Raw genomic sequence first — 17,330 nt, 5'->3', positions numbered from 1 at the left:
CGAAGCCGATCACAGTAACTACAAAGGCGGAGTCGGTGCCATTGCTTACAGCGCTGAATTATTTCAATGAAAAACACGGCACCGAACGGCAAGAACCTTCATAGCGAACGTCTAAGCAGCTGTAGCCGCATACAACTGAAGTCTGCAGTGCCCTCATAACCGCCAGCCACTGTTTCTCCGCGAGACTGCAAATAGTTCGCGCTTCTTACTTTCCCTGTTACCTAAATAAGGCGGTAACCATAAAAATAGTATTACTAGCGCGTAATTTTATACGTTTTCACTCGTCTATTACAGTGGAACGGTGAAAGCTTAATTCTTTATTGAACTGAGATAAAACACTTGCTTCGCTGCTACTATTTATTAGGTTTCACTTCAGTTGGCCGTAAAGTTTCATGAGTAAAATGGGCTCAGCAATGAAATGAACAGTACCGCGGAGTTTGAAAAAGTGAAATTCTCCGACTCCGTGCACTTTGTCCATGTCTGTTGCACACCTCATCGCTTCCGCCCACGAGAACGCTCTTCAAGAACAGCAGACGCTTCGGAGGTACGACGCCATCTTAAACATGACGACAATTTTGTTTGCTTCTGGGATTGGCTGGCGGCGTAACACAACCCCGCACGGTCCATGTGCGCTGGTTGCCAACTGCTGTTTTTTTTTTTTTTAGTTGTATCCCATTATAGGCGTAGGGTTGACGCGGTGGTGGCTACGGCTGCTAGCGGATCTGCGTGCTAGAGGGTAGGTTCGAGGCGGCGATATAATCGAAATGGCGGCGGTGGTGGCTTTGCTTAATGCCGTTTTGGTTCTGCAATCTTGGCAGAAAGCCCGGAAAAAATCAGACAGCAAAGGGCTCTTGAGACCGACATTTCACACGTTCTCATACGTTGACTCTTATGCGGTACGTGGTGGTGCCGCGAAGCCCTCCGAATTATCGGGCATGTCCTAAAAATACGGCGTCCGGAAAATCGGTCATTGACTGTACACTGGCAACTCCTCCAGCCGACGACACGGCGTCACAGACGATTCATTATGATTCCTCTTGTTACACGAACCGGCATTACCGCACTTTCATTGCCTTTCAATAAAATGACAGCTAATTTTCCCTGATAGCAGCACAACTTCCCTGAGCCTTCCCTGAGTATTCCCAGACTATTCAAAATCGCTGAGAATTCGCGGTTTTCCCGGTGTTCCCGCTTGGTAGACACCGAGCATTCCAGAGTGCTAACGCTACGGCCTCGCTCTGCTTGCAGATCCTTACCCCACGTGTTCTCCGTAGCTCTTTGCGTAATACAGTCACGAAAACCATTTTCGTTCATATTGTTTTCACTCGGTGACGCCTACCAGAATTGCATGCTACAAGCAATCGTACTTTTGTTACTGTGGACTCGCAGCGCGCACCGGGACAAGGGCGGCAAAGGCGATCACAGCGTTTGTTCTCGTCTTTCCTGTCCTTGTCCCGGTGTGCGCTGTAATTCACAGTAACCTGGAACACCACCTAACTCGGCCTCAAACCTTGCTGCGTATTCTTGTAGTACCGGCTTGCTTTGTTCTTCTTGGAAAACGACACCTGTTTGTGCAATGCTGGCCCCCAGGTGGATAATAAAAATACACGTACCATTACTATCGCTCAATGTGAAACATAGATCCAGAAAAAGTAACTGGGACACTGCTCTAGACCTTATCCAATTCACTGAACTCTGTTCCCCATTTTACGCGTATTTTCTGTGGAACGCGTGAGCAGGCGAAAGCACGGTGCCTGCTACAAATACCTTCCCAAACCCGATCACTTATAATCATTGTTACCCAGAAGTCTATTAAGACAGATGTAGAGACTAATCAGCGGGCGGACCTCGGACACCTAATCTGGGCTCGTTTCCAGCATAGAGCAGGGGCACACGTGTACTAACGCGCAGCAGTGGGAGACCGCGCTGCTAATACAGCGAGGCCCAACTGGAAGTCATCAGGTGCAAGCCGAAGATAGGACCCAAGGCCTCCTAGCAAACGCCATATAAGGCAGGGGAGATAAGCTCCTCTCACACTTGCCGTTTTCTATAAAGCTTGCCTCATCTGGAACACGTGTTGCCCTTAGTGGAATATTTTTCAAATAAATTCTTATCACCATTGTTGGTTGCTGCGACTAACAAGATTAACCGCCGTATGCAGAAATGCATCTTAACTTGAAGCCCATGCTTGACTTGATCTAAATGACGCCTATAGTGAACGCGCCCAAGGAAATGCAGTGAGCGTCTTTGGACACGTTAAGGTCAGGCGTCATTTAAATGAAGCCAAACATGGGCTTCAACTGACGTTGCATTTCTAAATACGGAGGTTAGATTATCAATAGGCCGCAAGCAAAAATTATGGCTTAGAGTCGACGGCAATACCGGACGCATCGCTGATAGAGTTTGCCGAATTGTCATGCGCTGTTTGTGAATCTCCTTGACGTCACAGCACATTAGCACAAATACGTGACGTATGATGAGTAGCGATGAAATGCCGATTACGGAGCCTGCTGAGCCGAGCGACCGACCATAGCCTCCACTATGACCGAGCTGCAGGCAAATAGAAATCCTTTCTTAATGCAAAGAAGGGGTAAGGCGTGCAGACACGGACACAAGAGGAGAGAAGTGGACAACACGAACGCCGCACGGCGGCCCGCGAACGGCAAACTGCGTGTAACACTAGCCGGCTGACCATGGGCTGACTCCGAAAGGGACCAGGATGTGCGGTGTTCGTCTTGTCCGCTTCTTCCTTGCCGTAGAGAGGACGGGCCCGGGACCCATTTGTGTGGCAGCCGTACGGCGAAGCGGCCAATCAGCGACCGAGGAGTGGTTACTCTGGCACCGATGGCAGCCTCACCGCCTCTGATCGTTCGGCACCGCCGATATCGTCGCTAGGCCTTTTCCGGTTCACTTCAAAGCTAAAGCTTACGGCGCTTCGGAATGAATCACCGACTCTCACAAGCCGCAATCTATTCTTACCGTTGTTGTCGCTTTTCGCAATAATTATAATAATCACGACATGCACTTCAATCGCCAGTTGTTTACCTCTGCTGGGAGAGCAAGCGTATCCGCGAGCAGACGACGCAGCATCGTTTTACGTCACTATTTTTTGTGGCCCACGAGACCAAGCCATGTTGCGTTTCCTCCTCTGTGACGTCATCGTATCCCCCGAAGCCCAGAAACCGAAACAGAGATCGCTCGGTATAATAATGCTATTATTAAATTATTTATCGGATATATATGAATCCCGCTGGGTGTATTGTGCTCCCTGAAGCATGACGCAACGTTTGAATCAAGAAACGCATGAACGAAAATTTTGATGTCTCGACCCCTTTAAAGGTTACGGACTGGATTTCAAGGGAAGGGAAGCGTAGCAGGGGGCGGCAGAAATTAAGGTGGGCGGAGAATATTAAGAAGTTTGCAGGCACGACATGGCCACAATTAGTACATGGCCACAATTAGTACATGGCCGGAGTAGTTGGAGAAGTATGGGAGAGGCCTTTGCCCCGCAGTGAGCGTAACCAGGCTGATGATGATGATGATGATGATGATGATGATGATGATGATGATGATGATGATGATGATGATGATGATGATGGCAGATAGCATAATTATAACCCTTATCTAAATTACTCGATGAGGTGGTCATTATTTCTATTAGAAATGAAACAGTTCAACCGAATAATTCACGTAATTCCATAAATATCTTTTTATTACTTACTTTACGCCACATATTTCAATCTACCAATTATAGCCGCTGAGTTCGCATCGCGTATCCAGTTGGAACGAATTCTCTGGGCAGCACGATTTCCGAGATATAAATTCTCGAAGTGTCCAAGTAAATGCATTGGCGTTCCAGTTACGTTCTTAAGAAACCGCTGCATTGTACATTGAAGCACAAATGTAACTGGAACACCAATGATTTCGACGGACACGTTGAAAATTAATATCTCGGAGCTGGTGCTGCAAAGAAAATTCCTTCCAAGTGGATAGGCCATTCTAATTCAGCGGCTATAACTGGTAGATTGAAAAATGTGCGGGGAAGTAATTAATTAAAAAGGTAATTAGCGCAATTAGATTATTATTCAACTGAACATTTTCATTTCTCGTAGAAATAATGGCCACCTCATGGAGCAATCGAGGGTTAGAATTGTGCTATCGCACATAGGCGAACTTTAAAAGAATTGATGCAGCTAAAGAAAAAAAACCCTTATTTCCAGAATGCGTGGCAATATTTACAGTTTTCTCTTACCCTCCGTTTATCCCGTACTCCCTTGATGATTCGTTTAGTGATTGCACGGGAAGCGCACCAGCTGACCAAGGTAGTTCATTTTGCAGCTCTTCAAGAGAACCGGCTTTTGAGGCTGTTGACAACCAATTAACGAAGTTGAAACAGGGATGCAACAAGACTGAGTAGTGTGCGAGTTTGTAGGCGTCGAACTAAGGTGAAAACTATGGGACCGCACGCGCAACGCAACCGGGCCGTCCAGCAATCGTGCTCCGCGAGCGCCCCTCGCCTCCGGCGCTTCTTTTCGCCGGTTCTCAACTTCGTCAAAAAAGGCAACCTCGTCGTTGGCCAGGCTCACAGCGTACTAATCGCGTAGTCTTTCATGACTTAGTGTTACGCCCGTCGGCCAGACGTTCGTGCCGCAGCGCAGTGCCGTCGGCGCGGTGTGTCCACTCACCGGATTGGCGGAGAGGGGTTCCTGGCTGGACGGCGTCGACCGAGGCGTCCACTCAGCCAGGTTGGCCTGCGAGAAAGCCACAGTCGTACGCCACGGTGCAGCAATCATTCGAGCCATTCGCGGGCGTGGAAACTGTTTAGCAAGACAAGAGTGATTGGATAAGGCGGCACAGTAAAGCATCACAAGAAAACGCAAACCGCGTCTCGCGAATAAGTCAGCCAGGCACTTGCAAGCTCGTCATTGCTTATAGTCACGCGTGGGCGCTTGCCTTAGGTCTCCTGTGTGGCCTGCCTTTCTCAAGTGCAACCCAGGGAGGGCAGGTAATCAACGGGCTTCCGCTGCGCGCGTTAAAGCGAGTGAGCTCCGGGACAGAGTCGCCCTCAGTCGGCTGCCGTGAAAAACGGCCCGTAAAAAGATGCGCCTCTTGCTGGACGCGAGCTCATGTTGTTGCTCAAAACAACGCTTTCCGAGCAAAGAACTTTGTTGTTGTTGGCGGCCGTTTCTTGTATCTGGATCGGAACGATCATAAAAGCGTACGGCACTTTGCGTGTTACGACTGCAGCCAGGCGGACTCCCAAGAGCGACAATACGCCTGCTGTCAGTTCTTCAAGCGATTAGCATCCCCCACAGGGTGCATCGGCACACCGGTCCCCCGTGTAAGCATCAACAATGGCGCACCCCGTCGCAGGGATCCCTTCAGTGTCGCCTTGACAGGGTGTGCGAAATCGATCAGAGCGGACAAACGGCCGTTTTTCTTAGGCCCCCTTTCCCCGCTCACTCAAAGACGGTGAGCCCTACGCACTTACTTGTCGCTTTCTTTTTCCGCGCCTGACAAAAAAAAAAGGACCCCACGTACGTAGACAGCCAATTGTGCATTCGTCCGCTCTAAAGCACCCACTGGCTTGTTGTTTACAGTACAAGTGCAAGTTAAGAAAGCACGCGTCAGACTACACCATTGATGGATGGCTCGAAACGGCTGACAATCACTACGTACGCTCCCGTGTGACGTCATCATGGCGGTTGTGATGAAGCGATTCGCCACGCCAACTACGGAACTTCATTGAGACAGGTGCACTGAAAGGACGCGGGCTCCTCAACGAACGATCCCGGATCAGCGTGCCAGGCGGTATCGCAATGCAGCACTCTCTTCTTTTTTTCCTCTCGTTCTCTTTGACGGCCGAAGTAAGCAAGAAAATAAGAAAGGAAAGAAACGACAGCTGCTGCCATGACGGCTACCGCTCCGGGTTCTGTTTCAGATGCCTTTAAGGCGCTTTCATAAATATATATATATATATATATATATATATATATATATATATTGACACGTGTACTTTTCTTTGTCGGGCTTCACGTTTCACCGCCTAACAAATGTTATCGCGCAGCGCAGGACGCGCTTGCATGTGTGGGAAGTTTCTGGAATGTTATCGATGGTTCCATCAACTGTCTGTGACCTAAACTTGTGTCATCTGATTTCATGTGTGCCCGACGCGAATAATGTAGAGCTTTGTGGAAGACACGCGGGTCCCAGAGATTACTCTAGAACATTCGACGACTGATCCATAGAGAAAGAAATTCAAGAAGAGGGGACACTCTTCAAAAACTGGCAACAGGAAACACGTCACGCCTAGTTTCAACTCCATCCGTTAGTTGACGCGAGCATCTGAAAAAAAGAATGTGAAATAAACTTCCAGACAACGTTTTATTTTTTTTTTATTCTTTCCCACTAAAAGTGAAAAAGTTTTGCGTGTAAATGAACATATACTTTGCAACTTATCTTTTTTTTTTTGCGTTGCCTAGCAACACGCTAGCGGCACGCCTGACGCGTGTGCATACGTCATGCGCCAGACAAGCCGCAGGAGTCGGGGGCGGCTGCGCATGTGAAGTTCGCGTGCTCGGCGACCCGTCTATTTTGGATGTAGCCCGTTTTTTTTGGGCTGCCGGCATTCTCTTGTGTTCCGTCTGGATTTCGACAAGGCACCGCTGCATTACTGGACTACAGCAAGGTGAGGAATTTTGTTTGACAGTCTGCGACGCACATTTAGGCTTGCTGCACAAAACTGAACTTATATAGTGACGCAGTTATCGAAAAACAGCTCCGCAGTCCAAGCCTAGTTATTATGAGTTAAGTACTCGTACTGGGAGATGTTTGCGACGCTTTCTATGAGCCCAAGCATAAATATAACTTATTTCGGTAGTTTTTGCGCACGCTTGCCGCACCTGGCTTTCTGACGAAAAGCACCATTGCCACGTGACGCAGTTTTGCGTGTACTGAATCTTACCGGGACAAGGTTTGGCGCTTTCTCTGACCCCAGACGTTATTGTAACTAATTTCACTACTTTTTGGGGCACTTTTGAAGCACAGTGACCGCGTTCGGCGTAGTGGCGCAGTTAGCAAAAAAGCAGCTCGGCTGTGTGCCGCAGTTAGTTTCGCGTCTACTGAATTTTACTGGTAGAAGTTCGTGACGCATTATCTGACCCGAAAAAGTACCGTAATTTATTTGGTAACTTTTTGGGATATCTTGAGGCTTGCTCGCCGCGCCTGGGGTTGTGAAGCTGTTAGCAAAAAAGCAAGCCGGCCATAGTGAGTTAGTTTTGCGTGTACTGAATTATAGTGGGACAAGCTTGTGACGCATTTTATAGCCCTGCAACAACATATCCCTTATTTCAGTACTCACGCTTGTCGACAACCCGACGAGCGATCGCCGAGAGTGATAACACGGGAGAGTTGCATGCGCCGGCAGGACGCGTAAAAGATAACACGGAGGAGCTCAAGAACATGACATTTATGTATTCTGAGCGACTGAAAACAGGCTTTGCACCCACGAATCTGTCTTGAGTTCGACTAGAAGGCATTCTGTGAGCGTGCAACATGGTCTGGCTGAGCCTGTCTTGTAGCCACCTTTGTGTACTTGGCGTACCATTGCGTCGACTGAGGCCAAGTTGTTTTGGAAACGCGCAGTCACCCGTGTATATGTGCACTTAAGGTGCAGGAAATAATGCCCGGGAAGGGACGGGTGCTTGAAAATCGGATGTTTTGTTCAGATTTTATGGCATTGTTTGGGAGGAGTCTTTGCTGTACGCAAAAGTGAATTTATCTGTAATGCCGCTCATTCACCACTTACGCACGTTTCGCCTCTACACGCAATACTCCAATTAGGTCAATACACCGAAATGATACATGCTTGTAATTTACTTTCTTGCAGCTGATGGCATCCGGTGGAGTTTCGTACGGCAACGACTGCTGCTTACCTGGTGCCCCAACTTTGGATGACTGCAGAAGCCCGGAACGAGTATTTATATACAGCAAAATAAACATTTCATCATTTCAGAAGACGTATTGCGGTTTCTTTATGAAATTGCACCTGACGGATTCGGTGGAGTCTTGTAAAGGTCGTTAGCAATCATTTTTACTAAATAGTGAAACGATTCCATGCCAAGGCCACGCGGGGTTCAGCAGAAGCAAATAAAAAAAAGATGCCGCGCCGTATAGCGTAGCCGGCGTGGCGTATACCAACTGGTGTTCAAAACGCGCGCGCCCAGAACCGAAACCGGAAGGAGTCAACACCATCCGCTTGGTGTGCTACAGTCAATTCGGCCGCTGGGCTCTATGGGAGTGTCCGCTCTTGTTGAAATTTCTTTCTCTATGGCTGATCTCTAAAAGCCGACGCGCTTGACCCGCTCATCAGATTTTCGACGATCGCCGACTGTGTTCGCCTCTGTTGCCGTTCTTTGAGTGTAGCCTGTTTTTGAGGGCACAAGTTCGCCCAAAAAACGCTAGTTTCGTCTTTCTCAGTTTGGCTGCTTTCTTCACAGTCACTACCACGTGACATCTGGTGGAGGTGCTGGGTAGGCAGTTGTCCTGTGCCTTGTCTGACTGTACTGAGGAATGGCTTGGGTGAGCTCCCCTGTAAAGGCCGTTCCTCTGTCGGTGATAAGAACTTCTGGGGCACCATGTCGCAGCAGAATGTTTTCGACGAAAAATTTCGCCACTTCGGCTGCGCTGCCTTTCGGTAGAGCTTTGGTTTCAGCGAAGCGGGTGAGATATCCCGTCGCCACGATGATCCACTTATTTCCGGACATTGACGTCGGAAACGATCCCAGCAAGTCCAACCCGATCTGCTGAAAAGGTCGGCAAGGAGGCTTGATCGGCTGTAGTAATTCGGCTGGCCTTGTGGGTGGTGTCTTGCGTCGCTGACAGTCTCGGCATGTCTTGACGTAACGGGCAACGTCGGCGGTTAGGCGCGGCCAGTAATATCTTTCTTGTATCCTCGATAGCTTCTGGGAGAAGCCGAGGTGCCCGGCGGTCGGATCGTGATGTAGGGCGTGCAGTACTTCTGGACGCAGCGCCGACGGAACAACAAGAAGGTAGTTGGCGCGGGCTGGTGAGAAGTTCATCTTCACGAGTAGATTGTTTTGAAGCGTGAAGGAAGATAATCCGCGCTTAAATGTTCTGGGGACAACGTCGGTGTGCCCTTCCAAATATTCGACGAGCCCTTTTAGCTCCGGGTCTGCCCGTTGCTGTTCAGCGAAGTCTTCCGCGCTTATCATTCCAAGGAAGGCGTCGTCATTCTCGTCATCTTACGGCGGTTGTCGGCGGCGGTATAAGTTGTCGTGGGAACATCTTCTTACTCATTCTTGATGAAATGACTCTCACGAAAATGGCAAGAACGTAAAAAAATGCATAACAGCGAGAGGCCCAGAGCACCAGTAAGCTCTGGGCACTTCTTTCTCTTCCTCTTGTTATGCAGAATATAGTTTAGAGCATTCGTGTCTCCTTTACAAAATCGCTTGAGGACGGTGTACTGCCGGAAGACTGGAGAGCAGCCAGAATAAAACAACTGTATAAATAAGGGGATAAGAGTTGTATTCAAAATTACATTCCTATTTTTCTTAATTGAAAACTATGTAAAATATTACAGCACATCATTCATAAACGTACAATTACTTTTCTTCATGAACGTAAGGTATTGGCGGCGAGGAGTTACGGAGTCGCCATCTATCGGAAGCGCCTCGCTGGCGTAGTATGAGGGATCAGGCGGCGCGCTCCTCATAGGTTTTGCTGTCAGCGCTCACTGAAAACACCACGCGCGAGCTCTCCCGGACATTTCCGTAAGTACTTTCGAAACGAGAGAAGTTGTTTACTGACTAAATAATAATCTTGGGCAAACTGAAAGCACACAATCGTTTACAGACGCTATCTCTTTACCGAATACGTACAGTGAACGCCACTGCGCGCGGTCGCCGCGATGGAGTCTCCCGAACCGGCTTCCTGCGTGAAAGGTAGGTAAACGCTGAGAGCAAACTATGTGAAATATGTTCTTATAGTGTTTGTATAACTAAATGGAGCGTAACAGAAAGAAGCCTCAATGCAGCGACCGCGCATATTCGCAGCGACCGACTGCGCGTCTGCATGCTTGTCCGCGCACTGTTTCGCTTTCTCCGCGCGCGCGTTCTCGCACCGTGCCATGAGCTTTAGGCCGCAGAATATGAGCATTTGACAGTATACAAGCAACCATTGTTGCGTGGGCGGTACCAGAGGTGTTCAAAAATAATTTCATTGTAGAGACTTCGACGCCTACGGGGACGTGCCGTCGAGACGATCCAATCTTTTTTTTTTTCTTCTAAATTCTTGGACATTTCAATATTATTTCTCGAGTTGCGTCGCACTGCATGTTTATCGGTGTTCACAGCGTGCAATTTCCCGCTGCTCCTTTTTTGTAATCCAGTGCATTATTTCATAACACAAACATGACCATATGCCATGCTTTTTTAAAATGTGCTTCTTACCGCTGCCTTTCCACTCCACTGAACTTGCCAGTATCTATAGCATCGCCAAGTTGATAAACCAAACCGTCAAAACATTAGTCGTGCAGCGGACTCGGGCGAGCGTCTCAGTGCGCGTTTTCAGAACATCGCAGACCGGGCGCCGTAGCAGAAATCTTCCTCGCGTCTGTGCTTGCTGCATACCCGAGTTGTGGCCGATGACTGTTTGCCGGTTTTATGTTTCGCGAGCCAAGCTTCACGCAGCTTCTTGTCCTGCGGTTACGGGTGAATAAGGCTGACACCGGCCTCCGTTACGTGCATCCGGCCCTGCGGCACCGAGCAGTAGCCTACCATGTTGCGCGCCTTCAAAGGCAGCCATTACCTATTGTAGTGCTTTCAAGCGTTGTAAAGGAGACACTCGAAGCGGCAAAATTTCGCCACTAAATGAGGACCGCAGCGTACGAGGGAATTCAAACTCGTTTTCAGCTCGCTTCGGCGCGCCCTAAGCAGCCGACGCGACCGCTATGTCCCCGTGATCCCTCCTAGCACGTCACACCGACGGTGGCGCCAGCTTTTCCAGTGGTGGAGCTGGAGGCTAATTGGCAAACGCTGACCTAGAAATCAGGTCTAGCTCTTCAACCCCTAGTCAGTTCAAACAGTATAACGCATTTCCAATGAATCAATAAAAAAGCAAAAACCGATGCTATATTTGGGGGCCAGGAAAGCTTTCGACAAAGTTTCCCACAACAAGCTAATTCATAAATTAGGATTCATACCTAAAAACAATCAGTCACTAAAATGAAGGAAGGCCTATCTTTTTCACCGACGTGAATTCATTTCGATTACCAGTTTTCTTCGCACATTGTTCTTCTTAATTCTGATGGACTTAATTTTATTCTATGGATCCGTCCTAAGCCCTCTCTTGTTTCTGTTGTTTATAAACGATGTAGATAAAATTGCCAAGGAAAAATAAAACTTAATGCGGATCACTGTGTGATACACAACTACATCATTTTCATTTTTAATCGGGGTACAATAAATGAATTCGCAAGAATAATTGCTTGGTGTCAACAATGGCAAATACCAACTATAGCACAACCATCACACGAATAACATTGAAGGAAAACCCTGTGATGTTTCCTTATTCGAGTACTAATTATTTTCTCTATGAAGTAACGCATACTACATATAACTAATAATCATCTCTGGACAAAAGATGTAGATACATTCGTGACCAAGTGTATTTGTAAGTTTCTTTTTTTTAAAGGCGCTCCTACAAATTATCCACTCCAGCGGTGCGTATAACAGTAGAGTTCGTCCTGCTTTAGAATATGTCGTAACCACTTGCGATGACTTCCCGAAAACAAATATTAACAAGTTAAAAAGAATTCAAAAGGAAGCTTTTGGATTTATTTACAATTCGTGTGACAGTACGTCAATCGCTGAAGCGCTAACGCAAAGAGAACTACAGCCGGCGGCAGATAAAGATAAACATTAGATTAACCGGTTAGAATTCTTGTTTCTGCGTTTACACGGAGATTATATTTATATATATATATATATATATATATATATATATATATATATATATATTGTAATCAGTAACTATAGCAATTCCCATAAACATATAAACAAACATTCCCATATATATATATATATATATATATATATATATATATATATATATATATATATATATATATATATTGTAATCAGTAACTATAGCAATTCCCATAAACAACAGTTGTAACGGCACGATAGAGGACGCAGTATTAACAGCATGAGACATAGCTGCGTTGCACCAAGTGTCTTGAGCTTCAATGAGGTTAACATTTGGTGCAACGCAAAATAGAATGAAAGGAAGTCGACCAAAGCAAGCCATCGAGTGAAAAAAATTCATTCATCAAACCCGCTCAACTGCGGTCAACGACGTTTCCCACCGTCTTTATCTCCAAGAACAAACGCAAGTTCATTCTCGGACAGCGAAAATGACGACGTACGCACGCACAAACGAGCATCATCTGCCGCATAGTTTGAATTATTTCTCTTGTATCTTTCGAGTGCGATGCGATGCCATGCTCACCAACTGTGGATGTCACATGCGCACCTGCTACAATGCTCAGCTAAGTTCCCGCAGTCCCATTTATGCTCCGTGTATTCAATAATTAGGATCCATGCATGCCCGCGCATCGACCTTGCAGTGTAATATTTCTCATAGCAATGTGGGTCTCGTAAACAGATCTGTTGTCGGAGGCCACACGTTCCTTCGATTGTCACCCGCCGTGGTTGCTCAGCGGCTATGGCGTTGGGCTGCTGAGCACGAGGTTGCGGGATCGAATCCCGGCCGCGGCGGCCGCATTTCGATGGAGGCGAAAACACCCGTGTACTTAGATTTAGGCGCAAGTTCAAGATCTCCAGGGGGTCCAAATTTCGGGAGTCCCCCCCTACGGCGTGCCTCATAATCATAAAGTGGTTTTGGCGCGTAAAACCCCATAACTTAATTTTTTTTCCTTTTCTGTCACATTGTAGCCCCCTTGCTGCTGAAGACGCATATTATCGACCCTGGGAATTCGCAGTGTATAACAGGCGCGCGTGTCGACCGCAGTTGGTGAGCATCGTAGCGCGCTCCAAATTTACAAAAAAAAAAAAAAAGTTGCTGCGTCGCCTTCAACTTCGCTCTCTGGAGATGACGTTTATTCTTAGAGGAAAGACAGTGAAAACTTCGTTGACCGCAGATGAGGTAGTCTACCGAAGAGAATTTCTTTTTTAATTCAGGGTTCTATAACTTGCTTTCGTTTGTTTTATTTTTCTCAATTCGTTTCGTTCTTGGACCACGTCTCTTCATTTTGCATGCTGATATCAGCGAACTTATGTAAGTACTGATTGTGCTGCGTTTGTGCGGGTGCTGTCTGTGGCTTTCGTTGTGGTTCGTTTCTTTAGCCCCGTATAGCAGAATTCACTTCAACGTACACAACCAAATAGCCATTATAGCATTGCAACCTCAGCCATTCTATTGCAATGCACAACCGTAAAGTACTGATCGCTTTCATTTCGTTGCTAGATTTCGTCAGTCATTATGCTGCTCGTGCATTTTCCGGACATTGTAAGGCAACCATGTCACTTAAAAGTACGCATCACGTGACGAGTCCACGACGGCAATACAGAAGCGTTCTCTCAACCGAGCACGTTCGTTCTCGGGGTCTTGCAGCGGAATGCTCCACTGCACCCGTCGGGCGCGGCCGAGTGCAGCGAAGGCTGTTCGCCATTCGAATGGCTCAGTGCGCCGCCGGCCCCCGCCTCCTCCCGCCGACCCGCGAGCTTGTCGCTGTTGTCTGCTCCGACCCCTGCTGGGCCGACAAACTGGTGGCAATTACGCGGCAGTTTTCTTTCTCTCACACTGGCGGCCGTCTTGCATTTAGCGATCCTGCACAGATGTATGGAAGCTTTTTAATTGCGCCGATTAGCTTTATAGCGGCGCCCGACACAAGAGTGAGTTCAATGTGGCGCCTTCTCTACGAAAGGAGAAATCCCGCCCTGAGAGAAGGGTTAGGCCTTTCTAAGCGCCCCTCTTGTGCAGCATGCACCTCAAGAAGAGCACAAAAAGTAGCAGTCATTTTCAGCGTGAAGGGTTTTTCTCCTCTCGCGGTGCATTTGTTCCCCAAGAGCCGCTTGAACAACAAATGCAGCGCGCTCCTTTCGCGGACATCTGAAAAACGCGCTTACTTGCAAGTCTGCGCGAAGAGCGCTCAACATGAGCAGCGTAAGAAGCCGGGACTAAGTGTTGCATCAGGTGTGCGCGCATGGTTCCTCACGAAGCGCCTCGACTGGGCCGTCCCGTGGCTCATTTTATTATTCGTGACCTTGTCAGGACGTTATTCCGGGGCGAGAGCTTCCGCAGTATGCCCACGTCTGGATTACGCGGTCAATTTAAAGGCCAACATATAATAAAATAGTGGAGCGCGTAAGAGGCCTAGTTTAAAATATTGCAGATGTGGAGGAGCCCCAGTGCAAAATCGGACGTTTGAACTACGAGCTGAAGCGTCACGAATATCTCCCAGAAAATCTCGAACATCTCATTTGTCAAAAGAGCCGCATGACCGAGAACACGCACATCCTCGAAATGGACAAGCCTGCGGGGCATGCCGAGACGCTTACGTCACAGCGTGCACACTTAGGTTCACTATGCAAATCAATAGCCCTGCTGCTCTGGCGAAATTCATTCATTGGTATATGCTATCCATGTCTCATAAACTGAGCCGAATTGAAATTTCGTCCCAGCCGCCTTTTCAAGAAATGTGGCGCTGGAACGCGTGTCGCTAGTATATTGTGGCGTGCAAAATCAGTGATGACGATGAGCCAGAATGAAGAAGAGCATGTTTTTACTGAGCGAAAGGATAATTCCCCGGGGGATAAATCTCCCGGCCACCTCGTCATCTGAGCCACGCGCCCGCTTGGCTTCCTAGGCATAGCCAGCCGCCGTTCTCCTCATCTCCCTCGACGTCAATGCTGCTACAATGTATTCTGTATTCTAGGTTCTTAAAGCACCGCCTGAAATTTAGGTGAGATATGGCGCTTCTGGTTTGGCACACACGCAATGTAATGGATTATGACTTGCTGTTTATCATGGCGCCTTCCCACAGACACGGTTCCTGTATATTTTTTAAATTTGATTACTCGTTTTTAATTACGCTACTTACCAAAAGCCGCACCAACGCACTCTCCGAAAACTTGATTCCGGGTTCGGTCGCCTAATTATAATAAACATTTTCTTTTTCTTCGGCTGAGAAGCATTCTTCTAAACTAAAGGTGACTCGCGAACAACTTTTACAGAGGCTATAGAATATCTGTACCCGTTTTCACAGAAATTACACAAGCTTTGTAGGAAGTCCGGCCTTACATTTTCTTCCCAGGTGGTGTTAATGCGGTAATAATGTGAGAACATGCCGATAGTGTCGTATCATAGCTCAGTGTTTTAATGTATATGCACTATATGCCTTATTATGCGAAAATCCGTCCGAAAGACGGTACCAAAAAAGGCCGACAGCGCAAAGAGGAAAAATACGTCAAGAAATTCTCGGATTGACGCCAAAATTCTCAGAAAGGTTCCTGTAAACAAAGCGAATTAAGAGGAAGCTTTAGCTCGAGCCCAACTCCAACGCGGCCTATTCAAATACATGTAAAACGCAAAAACGTCTTTCTGAGATAACCCCTGGATCGATTTTAATGAGATGTGTTGCATTTGAGAGAGAAACCTAAATTCTACTGACGGCTGGAAGCGGATTTCCGTATTTAGGGCCTGAATTGTATATTAAAAATTTTCAAAAATTTGCAAGTTTGAAAAAATAGAAGCACGAAGTTTACAAATTAATAGCTCTGCATGAAGAGCAGATATCGCGGTTCTGGAAACCGCATCCATTAGATCATTCAAAGTGGACAAATTCGTTATGTAATTTTATACCTTACGTGAATTTGTTACGTTGTGTATAAGGGTAGTGGAGAAGCTGTATTTTCAGATTACTAATTTTTGGAGATTCATGTGTAACATGTCAATTTTCTCCGCTTTAGATGTACTATTAGTTGCATTTCACAGAATTGTGATATCATTTTTCATTGCTGAGTTACAGAGTTCCAAACTTGATAGTTTCGTTTTCTGAAATCTTTCGATTTTTGCCAATTTTTAATAAAACATTTACGACAAAAATTAAAATTCGAAACGAACAATCACTATAATTTAGGTCTTTCTTTTAAATGCAACAAACCTGGCCAAATGTGGTGTAGTGGTTGCCGAGAAAAAGGAATTCTCCTTTTACATGTATTTAGATAGGAGCACCCGAGCTAAAGCTTCCTCTTAATGGCTTCAAAAAGAAAACTTGGTGCATTTCGGTCTCGGTGAGAACCGAACCCGGACCTTCGGTGTGCGAAATGAGCACGCATCCCTGATGCTACGGTGGCTCCACGGTTCTGGCTGACTAAAGTTGTGCCTAAAGTGTGCGTCATTGCATACCTCACATCGCAGCCATCTGGCTGACGAAAGGTGCCGCAGAGTGCGTGCGTCATTTGGGCACCTGATGACGCAGGGGAGGAGGTGACGCCACATCATGCGTGTATAAAATGAGGGCGTTCATGGTAGTCCGAGGTCTACCAACGGTGCAATGCTTTCGCATTCCCACGCGTAAGCACTCGCAAAGCGCCCCTACGCCACCACCCAGAGGTCGAAATTTAGTTGCGATGCCGCAGTTCTGCACGAGTCTGCAACGAACACGCAGCCGCGAGAATTTTTCGAAACGGTAACAGTGGAGTTACACGCGTTTGATGATTGAAACGCGGCCCTCGCTCCGTTTCGCTCTTTCCTTCGCTACGCCCCGTTCGTCGGCTGATCTCTCCTACCTGCCGAGTGCTCCTCCAATGTCACGTGACGTATATACGTCACCGACAACGCGCTTTTCTAGAACGCGCTCGTCGGCTACCCGCTGCTGCTGCCGTGACGGCTATGGACCCTGCGTTGCGCGCACGTGTGGCATCGAGCAGGGCGTCATCGTTCCAGCCGGCGCTTTTGCAGCGAAGCACCGCACACCTTCTAGCCTTCGCGAAACACCGTCGGACTCTGTTCGCGCAGCTAATCAGACCGCTAAGCGCGAGTGGGTCGGAACGCGAGCGATTTGGCACCTGCGCTGCGGGCCGTAGTTACCGATTCGCAAGCGCGCACAAACGAGAAACACGGCAACGACGAGCAGGGAGCGCGCGCACCCGCTGGCAAGTCGTGGGTTCTTGTCCGACCAGTCGACGGCGTCTCCTCCTGGTGGCATGCCCAGGTGCACCCTGGTGACGTCACGAAGAGCGCTGGGGATAGCGGAAAGGCCCGGGAAAAGAGCACGGGATTTT

The 17,330-nt window shown here is 47.7% G+C and overlaps 1 protein-coding gene across 1 annotated transcript in view; it reads right to left on the bottom strand.

Moving 5' to 3' along the window:
- The window catches only part of nab (NGFI-A-binding protein homolog), a 526,490-nt gene that overhangs the window by 266,778 nt on the left and 242,382 nt on the right, over window positions 1-17,330 (bottom strand). The window contains exon 5 of the mRNA XM_075693896.1: window positions 4,686-4,751. Within this exon, the coding sequence (XP_075550011.1) occupies window positions 4,686-4,751 (66 nt within the window). The remainder of the gene's footprint in view (window positions 1-4,685; window positions 4,752-17,330) is intronic.

Source organism: Dermacentor variabilis, chromosome 5 (genome assembly GCF_050947875.1).
Source record: "Dermacentor variabilis isolate Ectoservices chromosome 5, ASM5094787v1, whole genome shotgun sequence".
NCBI classification, from domain to species: Eukaryota; Metazoa; Arthropoda; class Arachnida; order Ixodida; family Ixodidae; genus Dermacentor; species Dermacentor variabilis.
The sequence above is the reverse complement of the archived record's forward strand: the minus strand, read 5'-3'. Positions and strand labels throughout refer to the sequence as shown.